Source organism: Mustelus asterias, chromosome 17 (assembly GCF_964213995.1).
Source record: "Mustelus asterias chromosome 17, sMusAst1.hap1.1, whole genome shotgun sequence".
Lineage (NCBI taxonomy): Eukaryota > Metazoa > Chordata > Chondrichthyes > Carcharhiniformes > Triakidae > Mustelus > Mustelus asterias.
Window position 1 is genome coordinate 16,891,935 of NC_135817.1, and position 26,736 is coordinate 16,918,670.

Below are 26,736 nucleotides of genomic sequence, written 5' to 3' on the forward strand. Positions count from 1 at the left end.
CTATTTTCAGAAACCAATGACTGCTGTAAGGTCAGCGTTTTATCCATTTCTTTTGCAACTGAGACACCAACTCCCTTACAAAAGAGCCGAAAGAAATCTAAAATGATTCCTGTCAATTTTATCTATTGCATTAGTTTTCATGTGTTAGCTTGAATACTAGTTGGTTAGAGATCATCATTGAGGTTGCTACATGATTATTCTTTAGATTGTCTTCTGATAGTTTGCCAGTGAGACCCTCCAAGGATCTGTCTTGGCATTCTTTGTTATTTATGTTTTTAGATAGAGAAGGGCATTAAAAGCAAAATTTTAATTTGTGGATCATACAGAATTGGAAGAGAAGGCAATATAAACAACCAGTGCAATTACATTCATAAGTGTTTTTTTATGTTAGCTTAGTGTCTGACTGCAGTGTAATTGATCAATATGTTTAACTGTCTTCAAGTCAAGTTGGCAGAATTTGTTTCCCTTTTTGCTCAGAGTTTTACCCTATTCAATTTCAAAGAACAAAGGTGTTAATTTAGGAAAAAATGAAACTAACAATTTCATGCCAGAAGCAAGTTTTTAAAAAAAGGCCTATGTCCTTTGTATTATAGTGGAAGAAAAGGATACAAATGAAGAGGTGATACTGTTACTGTATAAACACTTGCCCCAGGGGTGGAACAATAACTCGGGCGGGGGGGGGGGGGGGGGGGGGTTTCATATTTCATCTGCTCCACCTTGTTGAAGTGCCATTCTTGTCAGCCTATTTTCTTGACCTTCGAGAACAATGGGTCCCCATCTATCCACAACTTAATGTGGGCTGCTGAGACAGGCAGGGCGTCCAAAAGATTAAAAGCCAGTTCTATCTCCTGTGGAACAGGCAGTAACTGTGTTCTGTGGCAGTGGGAGGCGGCTAAGTGCAAGATGTGTATTGTCAGCCTATGCTGGAAGGTATAGTTGTATGTGGCCAACAGCAAGGCCCACCTCTGACCAAGGCAATAGGCAGCACTATCTTATCTTCCCAGAAAAGCCCCAACAATGGCTTATGGTCTGGCATAATGGTAAAATGCCGTCTATAGACGTACTGATGAAATTTCTTCACAGCATAAATGACTGCGAGGCTTTCTTTGTCAATTTTAGAGTATTTTTTCTCAGAATCCGTGAAACTCCTTGAGGCAAACACGATCGGTCTCTCCACCCCATCTGCCATTCTATGGGATAGGGCTGCTCCAATTCCACATAGCGAGGCTTTACAAGTGACTACTAATGGCTTGCTCAGGTTGAAGTGCATGACCAATGTTGACATCTGTAAGGTTGTTTGACTTGGGCAAACACTTCCTTTTGCTTGTCTCTCCACTTCCAACGCTGATGCTTTTTTAAAAGCTGGCATAACAGGATCAGTGTTGTTGATACATTTCGCAGGAATCTTCCACAGTAATCGACCATTCCTAGGAAGGACTTCAGTTTAGTTGCATTCTTAGGTGTAGGCATTCCTTTAATAGCTTTCACCTTGTCTTTGAGGGGATGCAACTACTTTGAAACCGAGCTGTGTAACCTCATCTGCTTGAAACGTGCAATTTTTGCATTTTAAATGGACGTCAGTTTCCTTAAACCTCTTGAGGTCCTCCTCCACATTTACCCAATGTTCCTCAGGAAATGTGCCTGTAACTAAGACATCATCTAAATATACCACCACTTTGGGGATTCCTTGCAACAGGCTCCCCATGGTATGCTGAAAAATAGCACAGGCTGACAAGACATCAAATGGCCACTAAATACAATCCTTTGCGGGTATTTATTGTGACTAGCTTTTGGGAGTCTTCATCCAGTTCCAGCTTTGAGCATGACTAGCTTATAAATGAAGCCCCCTGTTAACTTATCATACAGATCCTCGATCCTCTGAATGGGTTAACAATCCTGCTGAGTTCCCCTGTTTATTGTTCGCTTGAAATCCCGCAGATCCTCACTGTGCAGTCTGGTTTCAGCACTGGCTTGATAATGCAGGCCTTCTAACCTCTAAGTTCCACCTCTAATTTTTGGTTCACTGCATAGGACACTGGACAAGGACAGTAAAATCTGGGCATAGCCTCGGGGTTCAAATAATTCTTAGCTTTAACTCCTTTTATCTGACCCTCTGGATATTTACAAAGAAGTCCTTGGAATTCCCCATCCTGGATATTAAATGTCTCCAGCCAGTTCAGTTTTATTTGTTTTAGCCAGTCCTGTCCCATGAGACTGGACCTTTGTCCTTCAGTCACTATGATGGGTAGCTGAGCTGACTGGTTCCTATAAGGATACAGGCACGGATGTTGTCCCCACTATATTTAGTGTCTGTCTGGTGTACGTTGCCAAAGTAGCCTCAGAATGGCTCAAACCTAAGGAGTTGAAGTCACTTCCGGAGAAGTTTGAATGTTGGTTCACCTAAATAGTGGCTGCTGCACTAGTGTCGACCTATATTTTCTGGGGACAGCCATTGCCCATTAAGATGATCTCAGTGGGAGGTATCTTTTTTAGTTGGGCCTGGTTGAGTGTGTAAGCCTCGGATCCCTTCTTTGGTTGTTCTGTCAGCTTAGTCACATAGTTGGTTTTTTGGCATCATTTTGTTTTTCAGAGTGTTCTGTGCAGCCTGCTTTGCTCTACACCTAGCTTGCATGTGGCCTTTCTTCCTGCTTCTGAAGCCAATTAAATGTTTGCACCAGCAGGTCACTTGGGGGCGATCTCCCCCACACCGAAAACATGCCTTGGACCCTGGTGCTGAATGATTCTTCTCAGTTGCTACTGTGCCTTCACTTGGACTGTTCCTAACAGGTGGCGTTTCTTGCCACAACGGGTTCACCTCCGTCTGCATGGCTTGCAGCTCTCTAATGCCATGCTCAGCGCACTCAGTTGCTTGGTCCATCTCCGCTGCATTTTTCAGTGAGATCTTGGTCTCCACTAGCAGATTCTTCTGGATATTGAGGTTATTTATCCTGCAGACTAAACGATCCCTCAACATATCCCCTAACGCAGGCCCAAACTCGCAGTGTTCAGCCAGCCATTGGAGTCAAGCCATGAAGCCAGATGCTGTCTCTTCTGACTCCCTAACAGAAGAGTGAAATTTGTATCTCTGTGTAATGACAGAGGGTCGGGAGTTCATGTGATCTCTGATCAACCCAGTAACTGGTTGGAAGTTGTGATCTTATGCCTGGAGCCTTGGGGGACGCCAGGCTGTAGGTTTGTGGGTCACAAACTCAGCAGTATTACCTTCTGTTTCTCCTCTGTAGTTATTTCATTAGCCATGAAAAAATAATGCCGTCTCTGAATGTACTGCCCCCAGCTCTCGACTTCGAGGTTGAATGGTTCTATTTTCCCAAATATGGGTTTCATAACAGATTCCGTACCTCCTCCTTCGGCCTCCAAATGATCACTCTCCTCTCCCTCCAACTCAGCACTGCAGGCATTCTCAACTGATCCAGTTTGTCCTCGTTGCCAGTGTAATAACTCGAGATGACTTTATGTGGCCAACAGTGGACAAAAGGATTTATTGAGTAAGAATAGCTATGTATGCTAAAAATGTTTAACAGCATGACTATACAGTCCACGCCTAACAACGCCCTGGCTCCAACTAACTCCCTCCTGATTGGCCCAGGTTCAAACGTTCCCACTCCATTGATTCCGATCTGGTCACGTGGCCTGTGAAGGATCACCCCTTAAAGGGGTCACAGTACCACAGTGCGAGTTCAAATTAGCATTAAATAATTTTGCAGCCTATCTCAATTCAAATTGAACTATTTTTATGAAACAAATCAGAAAATGCTGGAAAATCTCTACAGGTTTGACAACATCTGTGGGGAAAGATCAGAGCTAATGTTTCAATGTTACAGCAAATGTTACTGGATGGCTCTTTGTCAGAGCTTTTATACTATGTTTATGAGTCAAATTTAAAACCTTATTATGTACTTTAGGTAAATATGCAAACTTGATGTAATTCAAAATTATAAAATCTGAGCTCATGCTTTGATTTTTAAACCATGTGTTTAATTGTGCTATTTATTTGCAGGATATAGTTTCTATTGTGGTGGTATCTCTGCCTTGTGGCTGGATTTGTACTTTAATGGGGCTTCCGACAATGTTTGGTTATATCGTTTGTGGAGTCCTTTTGGGTCCTTCTGGACTCAACCGCATCAAGGTATGAATTCTACTTGCGTCATACAGTAGGGCATTGTTCCCAGCTTAAGTTGCCTTTGAATAAGCAGTTCATTTACTGAACAATTATTTTACTGTTGTAGAGTGGTATACCATATCCATCAAGATTACAGCTATTAGTTTTCTAGTGGGAAGAATGTGCAGGTCCTCATAAAAGAAGAACATTTGGCGTGTTGTTGTGCCAGTTCTAGTTGAAGAATTGAACTTTTTGTGATATTGGTATACAGTGTGGGTGCCAACTTCATCTCCCTTTACATGGCACACGGTACATTTTTAGTTTTGGATACCTAGCAGTCCCTATTTGGGTATCATACCTTGACCTGGAGATGAGCTTCTGACCACCCATCCAGTCTGATGCTAGGACTGCCTGTTTCCACCCGTTGTAATATTGCCTGACTCTCCCCCACTCATCTCAACAGCCTCAGTTTAAAAATATTTTAATTCTGGTTTTTAAATCATAGAACCCCTACAGTACAGAAGGAGGCCATATGGCCCATCGAGTTTGTACCGACTCTCCAAGAGAGCATCTTTCCTTGGCTCAAACACCCACCTTATCACTGTAATCCCACACATTTGCTAATCCCCCTAACCTACACATCTTCAGACACTAAGGGGCAATTTAGCATGGCCAATCCACCTAACATCTTTGGACTGTGGGAGGAAACCGGAGCACCCCCCAGGAGGAAATCCATGCAGACACTGTGAGAATGTGCAAACTCCACACATGCAGACACTGGGAGAATGTGCAAACTCCACACACAGTCAACCAAGGCTGGAATCAAACTTGGGTCCCTGAAGCTGCGATGCAGCAATGTTAACCACTGTGCTACTACCATGCTGCCCTCCTTTGCAAGCAGTCTAATACATTGCAGACATTTAACATGTGATTTATACCAATGGATTTGTGAATGAGTTGATCTGTTTATGATTTGTAAACCTTGACCAGACCCAACTCATCTCACCAAATTAGCATGACTTGCTGTGCCAGTGATTATAGCATCAATTAAACTGATAAGTATTTGAAAAGGAAGGATATGGTGGCACAGTGGTTAGCACTGCTGCCAGAGACCCAGGTTCGATTCTGGCCCTGGGTAACTGTGTGAAGTTTGCGTGCTCTCCCCGTGTCTAGCTATGATGAGATAGATAAGAATGGAACGAGCTGGGTGATGGTGGAGATGTGTTGGAGGAGGATTGTGTGGAGTTTGCAGATTCTCCCCATATCAGCGTGCATTTCCTCTGAGTTTTTCTCCCACATTCCAAAGAAGTGTGGGTTAGGTGAATTGGCCGTACTAAATTGCCCTTTATATGTGGGGTTACAGGGATAGGTCCTGGATGGAATTGTTATTGGTGTAGTCTCAAAGGGCCGAATGGCCTCCTTCTACACTGTAGGGATTCTACAATGGTCAAACTGTGTCAAAGGCTGCAGACAGCTCCAAGTACGAGGAGAGAAAGTTTACTTTTGTCATGTTCATTTGTGTTTTGTGACTTTGGTAAGAGCCGTTTTGATACTATTCAAAAAAAAGAGAAGACCAAGGGTGACCTGATATACTTATGGTCTTCTGGACGTTTACTCTAAGTAAATTCAGTGTGAAATTCATGGGAAATGTCTTCACTCAGAGTCTGTAGAATGTGGAATTGTACGATATATATTATATATTAATATGTATAATAATATATATTACATCAGGAATAAAAGAATGACAGGTAAGATTAGGGCCAGTCAAGGACAGTAGTGGGAAGTTGTGCGTGGAGTCCGAAGAGATAGGAGGCGCTAAATGAATATTTTTTATCAGTATTCACACAGGAAAAAGACAATGTTGTCGAAGAGAATACCGAGATACAGGCTATTAGACTAGACGGGATTGAGGCTCATAAGGAGGAGGTGTTAGCAATTCTGGAAAGTGTGAAAATAGATAAGTTCCCTGGGCCGGATGGGATTTATCCTAGGATTCTCTGGGAAGCTAGGGAGGAGATTGCAGAGCCTTTGGCTTTGATCTTTATGTCGTCATTGTCTATAGGAATAGTGCCAGAAGACTGGAGGATAGCAAATGTTGTCCCCTTGTTCAAGAAGGGGAGTAGAGACAACCCTGGTAATCATAGACCAGTGAGCCTTACTTCTGTTGTGGGCAAAGTTTTGGAAAGGATTATAAGAGATAGGAACAATTTGATTAGAGATAGTCAGCACGGTTTTGTGAAGGGTAGGTCGTGCCTCACAAACCTTATTGAGTTCTTTGAGAAGGCGACCAAAGAGGTGGATAAGGGTAAAGCAGTTAATGTGGTGTATATGGATTTCAGTAAAGTGTTTGATAAGGTTCCCCACGGTAGGCTATTGCAGAAAATACGGAGGCATGGGATTGAGGGTGATTTAGCGGTTTGGATCAGAAATTGGCTAGCTGTAAGAAGACAGGGTGGTGGTTGATGGGAAATGTTCATCCTGGAGTTCAGTTACTAGTGGTGTACCGCAAGGATCTGTTTTGGGGCCACTGCTGTTTGTCATTTTTATAAATGACCTGAATGAGGGTGTAGAAGGATGGGTTAGTAAATTTGTGGATGACACTAAAGTCGGTGGCGTTGTGGACAGTGCGGAAGGATGTTGCAGGTTACAGAGGGACATAGATAAGCTGCAGAGCTGGGCTGAGAGGTGGCAAATGGAGTTTAATGCGGAGAATGGTGAGGTGATTCACTTTGGAAGGAGTAACGAAAACAGAGTACTGGGCTAATGGTAAGATACTTGTTAGTGTGGATGAGCAGAGAGATCTTGGTGTCCATGTGCATAGATCCCTGAAAGTTGGCACCCGGGTTGATAGGGTTGTTAAGAAGGGGTACAGTGTGTTAGCTTTTATTGGTAGAGGGATTGAGTTTCGGAGTCATGATGTCATGTTGCAGCTGTACAAAACTCTGGTGCGGGTGCACTTGGAGTATTGCGTACAGTTCTGGTCGCCGCATTATAGGAAGGATGTGGAAGCATTGGAAAGGGTGCAGAGGAGATTTACCAGGATGTTGCCTGGTATGGTGGGAAGGTCTTATGAGGAAAGGCTGAGTGACTTGAGGTTGTTTTCGTTAGAGAGAAGAAGGTTAAGAGGTGCCTTAACACAGGCATACAAGATGATCAGAGGATTAGATAGGGTGGACAGTGAGAGCCTTTTTCCTCAGATGGTGATGGCTAGCACGGTTTAGAATCTAGCACGGGACATAGCTTTAAATTGAGGGGTGATAGATATAGGACAGATGTCAGAGGTAGGTTCTTTACTCAGAGAGTAGTAAGGGCGTGGAATGCCCTGCCTGCAACAGTAGTTGGACCCGTCAACATTAAGGGCATTTAAAGGGTCATTGGATAAACATATGGATGATATTGGAATAGTGTAGGTTAGATGGGCTTTAGATTCGTTTCACAGGTCGGCGCAACATCGAGGGCCGAAGGGCCTGTACTGCGCTGTTATGTTCTATATGGGATGTCTGAGTCAGTGAGCATAAATGCATTGAAGGGAAAGCTAGATACATATTTGAGGGAGAAAGGAATAGAAGGATATGTTAATATGGGTAGATGGAGGCTGGGAGGAGGATCATGCGATCATAATTCTATCTCCTGCGATCATAATTCTATCTCCTTCACGATAGCATTGGAAAGAGATAGGATCAGGCAGGCTAGGAAAGTGTTTCTCTGGAGTAAAGGGAAATACAGTGTCATCAGGGAGGAAATTAGACGGGTAAATTGGAAGGAGGCATTCTTGGGGAAAAGTACCGAAGGAAAGTGGAGGATTTTCAAGGAATGTTTGTCTGGAGCTCTGCATGACAACGTTCCGATGAGACAGGGGGGTGTTGGTAGGGTACGGGAACCGTGGTGCACGAAGGTTGTGATGAACCTGGTGAATAAGAAAAGAGAGGCGTACAGAAGGTTCAGAGAGCTAGGAGGTGTTAAGGATTTAGAGGAGTATACGGGATGTAGGAAGGAGCTTAAGAAGGAAATTAGGAGAGCGAGAAGGGGTCATGAGAAGGCCTTGGCGGGTAAGATTAAGGAGAATCCCAAGGCTTTCTACAAATATGTCAAGAGTAAAAGGATGAGATGTGAAGGCATAGGACCCTTAAAAGGTGAAGGGGGAAAAGTTTGTGCGGAACCGTTAGAAATGGCGGAGCTGCTTAATGAATACTTTACCTCGGTATTCACGGTGGAAAGGGATCTGGGTGGTTGTACTGCTGGTTTGCGGTGGACAGAAAGGATCGAGCATGTGGACATAAAGAAAGAGGATGTGTTGGAACTATTGAATGGCATCAAGGTTGGTAAGTCGCCGGGACCGGATGGGATGTACCCCAGGTTACTGTGGGAGACGAGGGAGGAGATTGCGGAGCCTTTGGCGATGATCTTTGCATCGTCGATGGAGACGGGAGAGGTTCCGGAGGATTGGAGGATTGCAGATGTGGTCCCTATATTCAAGAAAGGGAACAGGGACAGCCCGGGAAATTACCGACCGGTGAGTCTAACCTCAGTGGTTGGTAAGTTGATGGAGAGGATCCTGAGAGACAGGATTTATGATCATCTAGAGAAGTTTAGTATGATCAAAAGTAGTCAGCACGGCTTTGTCAAGGGCAGGTCGTGCCTTACGAGCCTGGTTGAGTTCTTTGAAAATGTGACCAAACACATTGACGAAGGAAGAGCGGTGGATGTGGTCTATATGGACTTCAGCAAGGCGTTCGATAAGGTCCCCCATGCAAGACTTCTTGAGAAAGTGAGAGGGCATGGGATCCAAGGGGCTGTTGCCTTGTGGATCCAGAACTGGCTTGCCTGCAGAAGGCAGAGAGTGGCTGTGGAGGGGTCGTTCTCTGCATGGAGGTCAGTGACCAGTGGAGTGCCCCAGGGATCTGTTCTGGGACCCTTGCTGTTTGTCATTTTCATAAATGACCTGGATGAGGAAGTGGAGGGATGGGTTGGTAAGTTTGCTGACGACACCAAGGTAGGTGGTGTTGTGGATAGTTTGGAGGGATGTCAGAAGTTGCAGCGAGACATAGATAGAATGCAAGACTGGGCGGAGAAGTGGCAGATGGACTTCAACCCGGATAAGTGTGTGGTGATCCATTTTGGCAGATCCAATGGGATGAAGCAGCAGTATAATATGAAGGGTACCATTCTTAGCAGTGTAGAGGATCAGAAGGACCTTGGGGTCCGGGTCCATAGGACTCTTAAATCGGCCTCGCAGGTGGAGGATGCGGTCAAGAAGGCGTACGGCGTACTGGCCTTCATTAATCGAGGGATTGAGTTTAGGAGTCGGGAGATAATGCTGCAGCTTTATAGGACCCTGGTTAGACCCCACTTGGAGTACTGCGCGCAGTTCTGGTCACCTCATTACAGGAAAGATGTTGAAGCCATTGAAAGGGTGCAGAGGAGATTTACAAGGATGTTGCCTGGATTGGGGGGCATGCCTTATGAGGATAGGTTGAGGGAGCTTGGTCTCTTCTCCCTGGAGAGACGAAGGATGAGAGGTGACCTGATAGAGGTTTACAAGATGTTGAGAGGTCTGGATAGGGTAGACTCTGAGGCTATTTCCAAGGGCTGAAATGGTTGCTACGAGAGGACACAGGTTTAAGGTGCTGGGGGGTAGATACAGAGGAGATGTCAGGGGTAAGTTTTTCACTCAGAGGGTGGTGGGTGAGTGGAATCGGCTGACGTCGGTGGTGGTGGAGGCAAACTCGTTGGGGTCTTTTAAGAGACTTCTGGATGAGTACATGGGATTTAATGGGATTGAGGGCTATAGATAGGCCTAGAGGTGGGGATGTGATCGGCGCAACTTGTGGGCCGAAGGGCCTGTTTGTGCTGTGGCTTTCTATGTTCTATGTTCTATGTGGAGGATAAACAGCAACAAGGATCTGATGGACTGAATGGATTATACTGTGCTGTAAACGCCTTGTAATATTTCTTTCTCTGATTGCAGAGTATGTTCATGTTTTGTCCCATTCTTCCACAGTCCATTGTGCAAGTGGAGACACTTGGTGAGTTTGGAGTGTTCTTCACTCTGTTTGTCGTTGGTCTGGAGTTTTCCCCCGATAGACTCAGAAAGGTATTAACTCTTCATTTGCTGTTCAAAGATTCTTAATTTGATTGCAACTGTCCACATATTTAATTGCAGTGATTTTTTACTTTTCCTCACCCCAAACAATGCTAACACGTGTTAGACAATACTGAATGGTATAATTGTCATAACATTCTTATTCTGATAGTGAGATCCTGTTTATAAGTGAGCATTGCATCCAGTATGTCTGAGAGTAGCAATCCTGGAGGCATTGTTTAATGGAATGATACTTATGTGAACTTCATTGCTGAGCTAATTCTAGATATGCAGAAACCTAATCCCTTTTGTTATTCTCTGGATATGGATGACTCTGTAAGAAGTCTCGCAACACCAGGTTCAAGTCCAACAGGTTTATTTGGTAGCAGAAGCCACTAGCTTTCAGAGCGCTTGCTGCTCCTTCGTCAGGTGAGTGGGAGTTCTGTTCACAAACAGGGCATATAAAGACACAAACTCAATTTACAAAATAATGGTTGGAATGCGAGTCTTTACAGGTAATCAAGTCTTAAAGGTACAGACAATGTGAGTGGAGAGAGGGTTAAGCACAGGTGAAAGAGATATGTATCGTCTCCAGCCGGGACAGTTGGTGAGATTTTGCAAGCTCAAGCAAGTCATGGGGGTTACAGATAGTGTGACATGAACCCAAGATCCAGGTTGAGGCCGTCCTCATAGAACCATAGAAAATTACAGCTCAGAAACAGGCCTTTTGGCCCTTCTTGTCTGTGCCGAACCATTTTTTGCCTAGTCCCACTGACCTGCACTTGGACCATATCCCTCCACACCCCTCTCATCCATGAACCCGTCCAAGTTTTTCTTAAATGTTAAAAGTGACCCCGCATTTACCACTTTATCCGGCAGCTCATTCCACACTCCCACCACTCTCTGCGTGAAGAAGTCCCCCCCTAATAATCCCTTTAAACTTTTCTCCTTTCACCCTTAACCCATGCCCTCTGGTTTTTTTCTCCCCTAGCCTCAGTGGAAAAAGCCTGCTTGCATTCACTCTATCTATACCCATCAAAATCTTATACACCTCTATCAAATCTCCCCTCAATCTTCTACACTCCAGGGAATAAAGTCCCAAGCTATTCAATCGCTCTCTGTAACTCAGCTTCTCAAGTCCCGGCAACATCCTTGTGAACCTTCTCTGCACTCTTTCAACCTTATTTACATCCTTCCTGTAACTAGGTGACCAAAACTGTACACAATACTCCAAATTCGGCCTCACCAATGCCTTATATAACCTTACCATAACACTCCAACTTTTATACTCGATACTCCGATTTATAAAGGCCAATGTACCAAAGGCACTCTTTACGACCCTATCCACCTGTAACGTCACTTTTAAGGAATTCTGTACCTGTATTCCCAGATCCCTCTGTTCAACTGCACTCTTCAGTGTCCTATCATTTACCCTGTACGTTCTACTTTGGTTTGTCCTTCCAAAGTGCAATATCTCTCACTTGTCTGCGTTAAATTCCATTTGCCATTTTTTAGCCCATTTTTCTAGTTGGTCCAAATCCCTCTGCAAGCTTTGAAAACCTTCCTCACTGTCCACTACACCTCCAGTCTTTGTATCATCAGCAAACTTGCTGATCCAATTTCCCACATTATCATCCAGATCATTGATATAGATGACAAACAACAATGGACCCAACACCGATCCCTGCGGCACACCACTAGTCACAGGCCTCCACTCAGAGAAGCAATCCTCCACAACCACTCTCTGGCTTCTTCCATTGAGCCAGTGTCTAATCCAATTTACTACCTCCCCATGTATACCTAGCGACTGAACCTTCCTAACTAACCTCCCATGAGGGATCTTGTCAAAGGCCTTGCTGAAATCCAGGTAGACACCATCCACCGCCTTCCCTTCATCCACTTTCCTGGTAACCTCCTCGAAAAACTCTAATAGATTGGTCAAACATGACCTACCACGCACAAAGCCATGTTGACTCTCCCTAATAAGTCCCTGTCTATCCAAATATTTGTAGATCCTATCCCTTATCACACCTTCCAATAACTTGCCCACCACCGACGTCAAACTTACTAGCCTATAATTTCCCGGATTTCTTTTGGAACCTTTTTTAAACACGGAACAACATGAGCCACCCTCCAATCATCCGGCACCTCCCCCGTGAATACTGACATTTTAAATATGTCTGCCAGGGCCCCTGCAAGTTCAACACTAGCTTCCCTCAAGGTCCGTGGGAATACCCTGTCCGGTCCTGGGGATTTATCCACTCTGATTTGCCTCAAGACAGCGAGCACCACCTCCCCTTTAATCTGTAAAGGTTCCATGACCTCCCTACCTGTTTGCCCTATTTCCGTAGACTCCATGCCCGTTTCCTCAGTAAATATGGATGCAAAAAAACCATTTAGTATCTCCCCCATCTCTTTTGGTTCCATACACAGTCTACCACTCTGGTCTTCAAGCGGACCAATTGTATCCCTCACTATCCTTTTGCTCCTCATCTGAGCAGATCCTGTGTGTACGGAGGACTTGTCCATAGGGGATGGCTTCTTTAACGTGTTTAGGGTGGAAGCTGGAGAAGTGGAGCATCGTGAGGTTATCCGTGGGCTTGCGGTACAGTGAAGTGCTGAGGTGACCGGCCTTGATGGAGATGCGTGTGTCCAAGAATGCAACTGATTCCGGAGAGTAGTCCATGATGAGTCTGATGGTGGGATGGAACTTGTTCATGTCATCATATAGTTGCTTCAGTGATTGTTCGCCATGAGTCCAAAGGAAGAAAATGTCATCGATGTATATAGTGTATAGCATCGGTTGAAGGTCCTGTGCAGTGAAGAAGTCTTGTTCGAACCTGTGCATGAAGATGTTGGCATATTGAGGTGCGAATGTGGTTCCAATGGCTGTTCCGTGGGTCTGGATGAAGAACTGGTTGTTGAAGGTGAAGACATTGTGGTCCAGGATGAAGCGGATGAGTTGTAAAATTGCATCTGGAGATTAGCAGTTGTCAGCGTTGGGCACTGAGGCACTTTCAGCAATGCCATCGTCATGGGGGATGCTGGTGTAGAGTGCCGAGACATCCATTGTGACGAGGAGTGCTCCTGGTTCAACTGCTCCATGTGTGCTGAGTTTCTGTAGGAAGTCCGTAGTGTCGCAACAAAAGCTGGGGGTTCTTTGTACAATGGGTTTCAGGATGTACTCGACGTAGGCGGAGTGGTTCTCACACAGGGTCTCATTGCCCGATATGATGGGACAGCCGGGTGTGTTTGCCTTGTGTATCTTCGGGAGGCAGTAGAGATTTCCAACGCGGGGAGTACGTGGGATGAGAGCACAGAGGGTGCTCTGAAGGTCCGGATCAAATGTCTTGATCAGTCTGTTGAGTTGACAGGTGTGTTCTTTGTTCGGATCTGTGGGTAACTGTCAGTACTGTTCCTCGTTGTTCAGTTGTTGGTACACTTTGCAGTAATCCATTCTGTTCAGTATGACGATGGCCCCTCCTTTGTCTGCTGGTTTGATGACAATGTTGCGGTTGGTCTTGAGAGCGCGGATGGTATTGCGTTGTGCTTGGGTGATGTTCTGTCTTGTGAGTGCGGTGATGAATCTGGCATTGACGCACCTCCTGATGGCTTGGGCATACATGTCAAGTCGAGGGCAGCGGCCTTCCAGAGGAGTCCAATTCGACTCTTTCCTCTTCGGTTGCTGCACCGCGGATCTCTTGTCGGCTGTTCCGGTTCATCGGCTGTCTCATTGTGTTTGTTCTTGGCCTCTTGGGGTTTGAGGAAGAACCCCCGCAGCCTCATTCGCCTGATGAATTCCTCTGTGTCTGTTGCAAGACTGATGGGGTCTATTTTGGTGGTGGGCAGAAATTGAGCCCTCGGCTGAGAATTTCGATTTCATCTGGTTGAAGTGTGTAGTCCGACAAGTTGACAATGGACTTCCCTGCAGTGGTACTGTTTCCTACTGTGTTACCGGGGGAGGCTTGGTTGCTTCTGGTGGTGATGCCGAGTTTCTCAAGTTTCCTGTTCTTGGTGTGCATGTAGATGGCATAGTTCCTTTGTCTCGTCTGCTTGGCAGAGTTTCGCAGCTGGTCTGCGTCCTGAGTGCAAGTTGAGAACATGGATTCGATCTTGGTTTCCAGGATGCGGCGTTTGCTGTAGAGCTGGTATATGAGGTGGTTGAGGAGTGTGACGTCGAATTGGACTCCTCCGGAAGGCCACTGCCCTCGGCACGACATGTATGTCCAAGCTGTCAGGAGGTGCGTCAATGCCAGATTCATCAGCCGCACTCACAAGACAGCCCTGAACATTACCCAAGCACAACGCAATGCTTTCCGCGCTCTCAAGACCAACCACAACATTGTCATCAAACCAGCAGACAAAGGAGGGGCCACATCGATACATCGATGACATTTTCTTCCTTTGGACTCATGGTGAACAATCACTGAAGCAACTATATGATGATATCAACAAGTTCCATCCCACCATCAGACTCACCATGGACTATTCTCCGGAATCTGTTACACTCTTGGACACATCTCCATCAAGGACAGTCACCTCAGCACTTCACTGTACCGCAAGCCCACGGATAACCTCACGATGCTCCACTTCTCCAGCTTCCACCCTAAACACGTTAAAGAAGCCATCCCCTACGGACAAGCCCTCCGTATACACAGGATCTGCTCAGATGAGGAGGATGGCAACAGACACCTCCAGATGCTGAAAGATGCCCTCATAAGAACAGGATGTGGCGCTCGACTCATCGATCGACAATTCCGACGCGCCACAGCAAAAAACCACACCGACCTCCTCAGAAGACAAACATGGGACACGGCGGACAGAGTACCCTTCGTCGTCCAGTACTTCCCCGGAGCAGAGAAGCTACGACATCTTCTCCGGAGCCTTCAACATGTCATTGATGAAGACGAACATCTCGCCAAAGCTATCCCCACACCCCCACTTCTTGCCTTCAAACAACCACACAACCTCAAACAGACCGTTGTCCGCAGCAAACTACACAGCCTTCATGAGAACAGTGACCACGACGACACACAACCCTGCCACAGCAACCTCTGCAAGGCATGCCGGATCATTGACACGGATGCCATCATCTCACGTGAGAACACCATCCACCAGGTACACGGTACATACACTTGCAACTCGGCCAACGTTGTCTCCCTGATGCGCTGCAGGAAAGGATGTCCCGAGGCATGGTACATTGGGGAAACTATGCAGACGCTACGACAACGGATGAATGAACATCGCTCGACAATCACCAGGCAAGAGTGTTCTCTTCCTGTTGGGGAACACTTCAGCGGTCACGGGCATTCGGCCTCTGATCTTTGGGTAAGCGTTCTCCAAGGCGGTCTTCACGACACGCGACAGCGCAGAGTCGCTGAGCAGAGACTGATAGCCAAGTTCCGCACACATGAGGACGGCCTCAACCGGGATCTTGGGCTCATGTCACACTATCTGTAACTCCCACGACTTGCCTGGGCTTGCAAAATCTCACTAACTGTCCCGGCTGGAGACAATACACATCTCTTTAACCTGTGCTTAACCCTCTCGCCACTCGCATTGTCTGTACCTTTAAGACTTGATTATCTGTAAAGACTCTCATTCCAACCATTATTTTGTAAATTGAGTTTGTGTCTTTATATGCCCTGTTTGTGAACTAAAATCCCACTCACCTGACGAAGGAGCAGCGAGCGCTCCGAAAGCAAGTGGCATTTGCTACCAAATAAACCTGTTGGACTTTAACCTGGTGTTGTGAGACTTCTTACTGTGTTTACCCCAGTCCAACGCCGGCATCTCCACCATATGGATGACTCTGTCAGGGCTGCGTTTCGTGTCCAACACTATTGAAGTTTCAGAGGGCACATACTATATAGGAATAGGTGGTTGGTGAATGAGTTCGATATCTATAACCTAGAACATAAAAAAGCTACAGCACAAACAGGCCCTTCGGCCCACAAGTTGCGTCGAACATGTCCCTACCTACTAGGCTTACCTATAACCCTCTATCTTACTAACTTCCAAGAACTTATACAAAAGTCTCTTAAAAGACCCTATCGAATTCGCCTCCACCACCACTACCGGCAGCCGATTCCACGCACCCACCACCCTCTGAGTGAAAAACTTACCCCTAACATCTCCTCTGTACCTACTCCCCAGCACCCTAAACCTGTGACCTCTTGTGGCAACCATTTCAGCCCTGGGTAAAAGCCTCTGAGAATCCACTCTTTCAATACCTTTCAACAGCTTATACACCTCTATCAGGTCACCTCTCATCCTTTGCTTCTCCAAGGAGAAATGACCTAGCTCTCTCAACCTATCCTCATAAGGCATGCCACCTAATCCAGGCAACATCCTTGTAAATCTCCTCTGCACCCTTTCTATGGCTTCCACATCCTTTCTGTAATGAGGCGACCAGAACTGGGCACAGTACTCCAGGTGGGGTCTGACCAGGGTCCTATACAGCTCCAGCATTATCTCCCTATTTCTAAACTCAATTCCTCTATTGATGAAGGCCAGTATTCCATACGCCATACAATCCAGTTGCTTTTATGATCACCTTTTGATATTTGGCCACAAATTGCTCTGTTCATAGAATCATTCATTGCAGAAGAGGTCCTTCAGTCTGCGTCGAAACGCGAGAAACACTTGACCTCCCATCTAATCCCATTTACCAACAGTTGGCCCATAGCCTTGAAAGTTATTAATTGAATTAACTTTTACAAGTAACCTGCTTTTCAAATTCTGAACTGTTAACTCCATACTATTAGCCGCTGCACTGTCAAAACCCCAGATCTTTCAATGGACCTCAAAGTTGTCCAGCTCACTTGTGTTGTACAGAGTTTGTGATCTTGTAATGCTTGATCCACCAGATTCCCTAGTTACCCATATTACACAGATGTGTAGACTACTGAAAAGTCAGTTAAAGAAATAAGGAATAATAACCTGGGTACCCACTGGAAATGTCAAATACGTGTCCTCAAACAAGATGGTGGCTGTGTAACTTCCTCCTCTCAAGGCTGTTATTATTGGAGATCTTACTACCACTATAGTGCCTATTGGCCTGATGCCTCCCCACTGATAGCTTGGTTTGAATTGCTGCATTTTAAATCACTATTTTTTCAGTTATTTCAACAATGGACTTGATCCAGCCTGGCAACCAGCATCTCTGATGACATATCAGTGTCACCTTAAGTATCTGAGGGAGTATAACCCTTGTATAACAGCTTCCGGTCGTGGTCTTGCTTGCTCTGACTTTCTCTCTGAATCCTGTTCACATTCTGCCAACCCCCCTCCACCAAACATGGCCTTTCTGTGCTCTGTTCTACGATTTTTCCCAATACTCCTTGTAGATTCTGGATCGTTCCGACTTTCCTCTCGATCTCTGAGCTTCTCATTAGCCCCACATTTCTCTCTCATTTCAAATCATTGAGATTATTCAGCCTATCTTATCTATGGTAGCTCTTTGCTGGAGCAATCCAAAATTAATTTCAGTCTTGCGATCTATAAAGGAATTTCTTCTAACCTCTTTCCTTGCTGCATGATAAATTAATGATCCTTCATTGTTGTCTCCTTGTGGAAATAGCTTTTTCCCAATCAAATCTCAGCATAACATCAAAACCCTGTAGTGAATTTCTTGGCCTTTGCTGCATCAATTAATGAACTCGTTCTTGCAGCATTCGCTAATCCCAGGTGTTGATCCCTAGTATTTACTGAACTTGGAAGCCAGTCTTTGGACTTGATTGTCTCTCTCAAGCTCATATCTCAGTACCTTCCTGTTGAATATGGGACTTTTGATCTTCATCTTGCTCCACCCCCTGACTTTCAGCTAGCTGCAGACTGATTTCATTTTGGTGAAACTTCTCCCAATGATGTTGACCATTACTTTTTACCTGAGTTTGTACTGTTGCTTTGTGGGACCCCTGTTATATCTTTGCCGTAAGTACTCTTTCTAGCTCCTACTTGCTGTTTACACATCATGGCTGCCTAGCCTAACCCAAGCATTTTACCTCACTATTCACTCCCTTCCTTCTCTGTTTATTTATATCCTATTCCATTAATAACTGCTCTATGAACCACCCATTATGCTATTCTCGTCCTAAACAACCATCATTTTACTGCCTTAGGCATTACAACTCTGAACTCAAACTTGGCACCCTACTTTGCATCAACCATGGCTCAAACTGCCAACTCAATTCCAATAGTTGCCCCAAATGCCATCTTCCGTGCTACACTCGCACTTCAACGCAACAGCTCAAACTCACTTAACCATTTGGTCAGCATAGCTAACCCATCCTCCTAATGACCAGAGTTGTTACTAAGTGTAAAGATTCAAAGCAACCCTGAATTCCTACTGTGACATGCGCAATCAGAATTAACGATTTAAACAGATCCATATTAACAGTTAACAATCGCTTTTGATCGGTGGTTGAAGGAACAGGGTAAAGAGCCTGAGGACGAGAGAGGGCACGTGTGATCAGGACTACCATGGGATAAATACCAACTCCTGCTGGTTTGGCTGCACAACGTGTAATTGCCATGCAAATCCACATAATCCTGCTCAGCCCTTTCACATTTCACCCAGTTCCCACACAGTTCCCATCTTCAAGATTGTACTGCTGTGATACCTCCATCCCATCTTCCCTGCTGAAAGCTTTATCCATTCTGTTGTCATCTCCAGACTCATTGGCTCTGATATTCCTTTTGCTGTCCTTCCAGTCTTCATCCTCAAACTTCACCCTACCCAAAATTCAGCTGCACGTACCCTGTCCCACACGGAGTCCTGCTTTCATTGCTTTTCTTACAAATCCATATTAGCAACTAATTCCAGCAGCAACAACTAATGTTTGTTTGAACCCATCCCTCCAGAGGAGGCAGCACCCTGGATACAGTGCCTTAAACTACCCAGCCAGTTCGATATTACAAAACCTTTCAACAAATTAAGTTCACCATCCTCAGCATTTCATTTCTTCCCACACACCCTTTCTCTAAAATGTTCATGAGCCACTGCAGTCTGTTTGGTGAAGATGCACTCAAATTGCTGTTAATGTTCCAGAATAGTGATAGTGAAGATGCAGCAATGTATAGATGGCATGTAACTTAGAGGGGAACCTGAAGGAACACTTGCTATTCTTTTCCTTCTTGGTGATGGATTTCATAGATTTGGGAGGTGTTGTTGAAGAAGCATTGGCCTATTATCCTGTCGGTGGTCAACATTGCAGCCACAGCAGACTGGGAGGAGAGAGTGAATGTTTAAGGTGACGAATGCCCACTTGATCAAATGGGTTGCTTTTGCTTGAATGGTGTCAAGCTTCTTGAGTTTTGTTTTCAGCTGCAACTATCTAGGCTAGTGAAGACTCCTCCTGACTTGTGCCCTGTAGGTGGTGGGAAACCTTAGGAAATCCAGGAGTTATCCACTTGCCATGGTGAGTTCCACTCCTCCCCTATCCACGTTGTCTCTTCACCATCCAGAAACCTGGTCAGTTTCTACATATATGCTAATAATGTCTGGCTCTGCCTCTATTGATCCAAAGGCTGAGAGGATCAAAGTATTAGTTTCTATGAAATCGCCAATTACTCTTAGAAAAAACATCTGAGCAAGCTATCAATGAACCATGGACTGAATGCCACCTGAGTGATTTTCAGACTTTCCTGGTTTGCTGACTCCCAGTCTCCATTTTTGTTTTAAAAGTACCGGTATATACTGAACTTTGGAAAAATGTAAGTAATAGCTTCAGTTAAGAATGGGTTTTCTGGCCATCCATTAGTTAGAATCATAGAATCCTACAGTGCAGAAGAAGGCCATTCGGCCCATCGAGTCTGTACCGACCACAATCTCACCCAGACCCTAGCCCCATAAACCCATACATTTATCCTAGCAAGTCCGCCTAACACTAAGGGGAAATTTAGCAAGGCCAATACACCTAACCCGCTCATCTTTGGACTGTGGAAGGAAACTGGAGCACCAGAGGAAACCCACGAAGACACGGGGAGAATGTGCAAACTTCATACAGACAGTGACCCAAGCCGGGAATCGAACCCGGGTCCCTGGCGCTGTGAGGCAGCAGTGCTAACCACTGTGCCACCATACCGCCCTATAGTTGATAAATTATCATTCAGCTACCAAGCATTGATCAAAGTAAATTAATAATTTTTAAATTTTGCTAACCTTGCTAAAATCAATAAAATCTCCATTTCCATCACAGCTTTCTTTCCAACTCACCTTAAATCTGTACCGCCTCACAAATAGTCCATCTGGTAGATAATTCATCTTTAGCCCATCACTCCTTCCACACGTATAAAGAACTCTCATAATTGCCTCCTTAATTGTTTCGCGATATATTCCTCTTCTAAGAGAACAGACACAGCTACTATTTTAATCAAATGGCAAGAAAAAAATGCAGAGTTATCTAAGCAGTTTTTGAGCAAATGTTGGAAGGTTGTAGCAAATGGGACAACCTACTCAAAATCCAATTATCTGTCGGGTAGAATATTTCCTGATGCACAGAAATAGCCTCAAAGAGTTAGGCTATTAGATTAGAATGTTTTCTCAACAAATTTCAACACTATAAAGCTGATGTGTACCCAAGACGATAATGTTGCTCCTGCCTAGGAGGCTCTTCGAACCCCTTTTTTATTTGCAAGCTTTACTGTAAACACTGTGGCATAGTTCTCTTCTTCCCAGTTTCTGTTTGTTATTACAGTAGTCACTCGTTCTCTGAACCTTCCTCTCTTTGTTCCACCTTGGCAGCAGGAACATCGCTTTGCTTGCCCTTTTTACTTTCTGTGTGAATCTTAAATTCAACAGCGAGCATGCAGAGGAGGAGCACCAAACCTGTGGAACTCTTCATTTCTTTGTGATTTTTTTTCAGGCTCTTGAAATCTAAGCCAGACATCATTTTAGCACTTGTCCCAACTTACTGAACCTTTACCTCACTTGATGTTGGTTGTGCCTGTGCTGTGATCAGTGCCATTTCAGTGCTAAACAGGTCATCTTCTGATCAGGGAAGATTGATGTCTTGTGTAGTTTGACTTTAGAATCACGTTCCTGAATGTATTTCTGTCTTTAATTATACTAAGAAAAGAGTATTATAGCATCAATGCTTAATATTTTTGAATATTAATTTAAAGTACACTGTTTTACATTTCACTGCTCTTAGGTATGGAAGATTTCCTTGCAAGGAACCAGTTATATAACAGTCCTGATGGTTGTATTTGGACTACTCTGGGGACACCTGTTGAATATCAGGCCAACACAAAGTATCTTTATTTCTACATGTTTGTCTTTATCAAGTACTCCTTTAGTATCCAGATTCCTTGCACTTGGTGCTCGAGGAGAAAAAGAAGGTAAATGTTAAAGGAAGCAGTTGGCCATATGAATCTAGGGTGGTCGTGTATTTGTAAATCTATATTGAATCACCCTTCATATTGAGGAGTGGGAGATATTTATGGGTGGGAGCTGGAAGAGGAACGGAAAGACACTCTGAAATGATGGGGAGGCGCTAATAGTTACATTTGTTATAGTTGCCACATGTGATGTTGGGAGGAGATGGAGCCCAGTATTTCACCTGTCCATTACCACTCTTGCTCTGGTGATGAAAGATGTTTGCAGGCTGGCTGTATGGCAGTAATAGCCCTGATTGCCACAAATGGAAGGAGAGGATCCAGCAGGCCATTTCTCCCTCTATTCTGGCACAACACACTTACCATCAGGGTAAGCACATTCCTCTTAGAGTGAAGGGCAAGGCTGGTAGAAGTAGGGAACCCTGGATGACTCAGGATATTGAGGCCCTGGTCAGGAAGAAGAAGGAGGTACATAACATGCATAGGCAGCTAGGATCAAGTGGATCCCTTGAAGAGTATAGGGGGTGTAGGAGTAGAGTTAAGAGAGAAATCAGGAGGGCAAAAAGGGGAACGAGATTGGTTTGGCAGATAAGGCAAAGGAGAATCCAAAGAATTTCTACAAATACATAAAGACCAAAAGAGAAACTAGGAAGAGAGTAGGGCCTCTTAAGGATCCACAAGAGATGGGTGAGATCCTAAATGAATATTTCACATCAGTATTTACTGATGTTAGGGAACTTGGGGAAATAAATAGTGATGTCTTGAGGAGTGTACATATTACAGAGAAGGAGGTGCTGGAAGTCTTAAAAGCGCATCAAGGTAAATAAATCCCCGGGACCTGGTGAAATGTATCCCAGGACATTGTGGGAGGCTAGGGAGGAAATTGTGGGTCCCCTAGCATAGATATTTGAATCATCGATAGTCACAGGTGAGGTGCCTGAAGATTGGAGGGTGGCAAATGTTGTGCCTTTGTTTAAAAAGGGCTACAGGGAAAAGCCTGGGAACTACAGGCCAGTGAGCCTCACATCTATGGTAGGTAAGTTGTTGGAAATTTGAGAGACAGGATCTACAGGCATTTAGAGATGCAAGGACTGATTAGGGACAGTCAGCATAGCTTTGTGAGTGGAAAATCATGTCTCACAAATTTGATTGAGTTTTTTGAAGGGGTAACCAAGAACGTAGATGAGGGCAGTGCAGTTGATGTTGTCCACATAGACTTTAGCAAGGCCTTTGACAAGGTATTGCATGGTAGTTTGTTGCATAAGGTTAAATCTCTCAGGATCCAGGGTGAGGTAGTTAATTTATACAAAATTGGCTTGATGACAGAAGCCAGAAGGTGGTTGTAGAGGGTTGTTTTTCAAACTGGAGACCTGTGACCAGCGGTGTGCCTCAGAGATCAGTGCTGGGTCCACTGTTATGTGTCATTTATATTAATGATTTGGATGAGAATACGGAGGCATGGTTAGTAAGTTTGCAGATGACACCAAGATTGGTGGCATAGTTGACAGTGAGGAAGGTTATCTCGTATTGCAACGGGATCTTGATCAATTGGGCCAGTGGGCTGACGAATGGCAGATGGAGTTTAATTTAGATAAATACAAGGTGATGGATTTTGGTAGATTGAACCAGGGCAGGACTTACTTAGTTAATGGTAGGGCGTTAGGGAGAGTTACAGAACAAAGAGATCTAGGGATACATGTTCATAGCTCCTTGAAAGTGGAGTCACAGCTGGACAGAGTCGTGAAGAAGGCATTCGGCATGCTTGGTTTCATTGGTCAGAACATTGAATGCAGGAGTTGGGACGTCTTGTTGAAGTTGTACAAGACATTGGTAAGGCCACACTTGGAATACTGTGAACAGTTCTGGTCACCCTATTATAGAAAGGATATTATTAAACTAGAAAGAGTGCAGAAAAGATTTACTAGGATGCTACCGGGACTTGAAGTTTTGAGTTAGAAGGATTGGCTGGATAGACTGGGACTTTTTTCTCTGGAGCATAGAAGGCTGAGGGGTGATCTTATAGAGGTCTATAAAATAATGAGGGGCACAGATCCGCTGAATAGTCAATATCTTTTCCCAAAGGTAGGGGAGTCTAAAACTGGAGGGCATAGGTTTAAGGTGAAAGGGGAGAGATACAAAAGGGTCCAGAGGGGCAATTTTTTTCACAGTGTCTGGAACAAGCTGCCAGAATAATAGTAGAGGTGGGTACAATTTTGTCTTTTAAAAAGCATTTAGACAGTTACATGGGTAAGATGGGTATCGAGGGATATGGGCCAAATGCGGGCAATTGGGACTAACTTTGGGGTTTTTAAAAAAAGGGTGGCATGGACAAGTTGGGCTGAAGGGCCTGTTTCCATGCTGTAAATCTCTATGACTCTATCTGTAGGCTTTGGCCTCTGGAGACTCTTCACCAGTTTAAGGACCCTTGGCACATCCTTGGATACTGCAGCAGTGCCTGGTGTTTCCCTGTATCATTGGCATACTCCCTGTTTGTGGCAGGAAACTAGCTGGATTCTGATGTGCGTGGATAAACCCCCTGAATCCAAGATAATGGCCGGAATTTTATTGCCCTGCCCGCCATGGGAATCTGAGTGGGTGAGGGGTGGACAATGGGAAGGTCCGTTGACCTCAGGCAGGATTATATGGTTTCAGGACGAGTGAGATTGTAAAGTCCCACCCAATGAGTGAAGATTGCTGCAATATCAGAGAGGCAGGTGGAACTGCCATTTTTTGGGCAGATAAAAATCTACTTCAAGCTGATTTGTATCTTCGACATGGGGCGATTTGATCCTGTCTACGTGGTTGGAACCAACAAGGCAATGAAATCATTCTGAAGACTTGCCTGCCACTGACCTGCTCCTTCTCCAGTCTTGAGTTTTAATCTCTCTCGAGTGGGAGTTTAGAACCATCTGCTGGACACAGATTGAGGAGTGGCACAGTGGTTAGTACTTGTGCCTCACAATGCCAGGGACCCGGGTTCAATTCCTGGCTTGAAGTCTGTTTGGAGTCTGCACATTCAACTCATGTTTGTGTGGGTTTCCTCCGGGTGCTCCGGTTTCCTCCCACAGTCTGAAAGACGTGCTGGTTAGGTGCATTGGCCATGCTAAATTCTCCCTCCGTGTACCCGAATTGGCGCCGGAGTGTGGCGACTGGGGGATTTTCACAGTAAAGTCAGTGTACTGATGATGTAAGCGCACTTGTGACACTAATAAATAAAAGTGACCTGAATGGGGATGCTCGTCAGGCTTTCAGAAGGAACCCAAAGAGGCAAGTCTTTGACTCTGTTGCACCAGAAGCCAGGAATCACACAAGTTCTGATATCCAGTTTGACTAACAACAGCTCTGATTCCTGGCAGCCAGTTAATTTCCATGGAAATGTTCCGACATATTTTACATTGGCATTTTACACTTGTGTTTGCGGCAAGGTGAAGTTGATTTTAGGTGGAAACTATAATTCTGTATTGTAAATGTTAAAAATTGAATTTCAGAAAGAAAGCAGTCCAATTTCAAATCTTATTTAGTTAAGAGTGCTGCACCATGACGACTGGAGTTACCCTCTGATTCTAGCAAGCGAGATATGACAAGTTTATCTGAACTTATTAATACTGTCTGTCTGAAACCACACTCCCTGCTCATCTTGGCTTCAGCATAACTGTTTTAAGTGACATATTCAAAATATTTACACTCCCGACGACAGTGGGTCAAAGATTTTCTTGGCTTGTCTAGGTATGACTTCCTATTTTCTGAACATTAGTTGCAAATTTTGGAGTTTGATTTGAAAATTCAAGTCCAAGGTCTGCTGATTTTCTTGAAAGAAAGTGAGAGTTGGATCATCAGTTTCACAGCCTATATCCCTCAAAAATGAGAGAGAGAGGACAATTTGGGAACCTGTGCGGATCATTGAAGGAAAAAATGCTGCCATTGAAAATCGAGGGAATGTGCTTATTTTTGTTGCCCTAAAGTTCTCTTCATTCCCATTGTGTTTTACACTGTATTGTATTGATTACACTGTATTGAATGTACATTGCCTTGTAACATGATTCCAGTGGGCCCACTCATTTCATCTAACTATTGCCCATGGTTTAGGCACAGCTTTCAGTTTCTTTTTCTGTTGCTGAATAGGAGATGTGGATTACAGCAGTGTGCTGCTTGGAATGCTGGTGATGCAGGATGTTCAGCTGAGCTTATTCATTGCTGTGATGCCCACTCTAACCCAGGCGGGCAGTAGTGCTTCTAACAGGTATAATTAGCAGATACCCGTATAATTGAATGTTGCTTGTCATGATTTTTAACTGTTTTCTCCTCTTAACAGTATAACCACTTTGTCCTTCCAGTCAGACTCTGAATGTGATGGTGCAAAGTAATTTCAAAATAAGAATCTCCTTCGAGGGGTGAAGTCAATGGTCAGACAGTATCTACCATGGCAGAAATATGGGTACATTTCAACTTAGTGTCCCAAGATGTGTAGGTTACATGGATTAGCCATGGTAGATGTGTAGAGTTACTTTATTCATTCATGGGACATGGGTGTTGCTGGCTGGCCAGCACTTATTGCCCACCCCTATTTGCCCGAGGGCAGTTGAGAGTCAACCACATTGATGTGGCTCTGGGGTCACATGTAGGCCAGACCAGGTAAAGACGGCAGATTTCCTTCCCTAAGGACATTAGTGAACCAGATGGGTTTTTCCGACAATTGACAATGGTTTCATTAGATTAAGAATTAGTAGATTCTTAATTCCAGATTTTTTCCAGATTCCATGAGATCTTTCAGCATGGTCTGGACAGGTGAATGGGCAAATCAATGGCAGACGCAGTAGAATTTGGATAAGTGTGAAGTTATTTACTTTGGAAGCAAAACAAGAAGGCAGATTACTATCTGAATGACTATAAATTGGGAGAGGGGAGTGTGCAGCGGGACCTGGGTGTCCTTGTGTACCAGTCGTTGAAGGTTAAGCATGCAGGTGCAGCAGGTGGTAAAGAAGGAAAATGGTATGTTGGCCTTCATTGCGAGAGGTTTCGAGTACAGGAGCAGGGATGTGTTGTTGCAATTGTACAAGGCCTTGGTGAGGCCACACCTAGAGTATTGTGTGCAGTTTTGGTCTCCTTTTCTGAGGAAGAATGTTCTTGCTCTCGAGGGAGTGCAGCGAAGGTTTATCGGGCTGATTCTGGGGATGGCGGGACCGATGTATGAGGA

At 44.7% G+C, this 26,736-nt stretch overlaps 1 protein-coding gene across 3 annotated transcripts in view; it reads left to right on the forward strand.

The window, feature by feature from the left end:
• slc9d1 (solute carrier family 9 member D1) overlaps window positions 1-26,736 on the forward strand; it is a 67,123-nt gene that overhangs the window by 7,063 nt on the left and 33,324 nt on the right. For 2 of the 3 annotated variants that reach the window (XM_078232334.1, XM_078232335.1), the window contains exons 5-8: window positions 4,019-4,147; window positions 10,122-10,214; window positions 21,359-21,545; window positions 25,665-25,782. In XM_078232334.1, the coding sequence (XP_078088460.1) occupies window positions 4,019-4,147; window positions 10,122-10,214; window positions 21,359-21,545; window positions 25,665-25,782 (527 nt within the window). Of the gene's footprint in view, window positions 1-4,018; window positions 4,148-10,121; window positions 10,215-19,579; window positions 19,625-21,358; window positions 21,546-25,664; window positions 25,783-26,736 lie in introns of all 3 variants that reach the window. The other variant, XM_078232333.1, reaches the window with a different exon arrangement.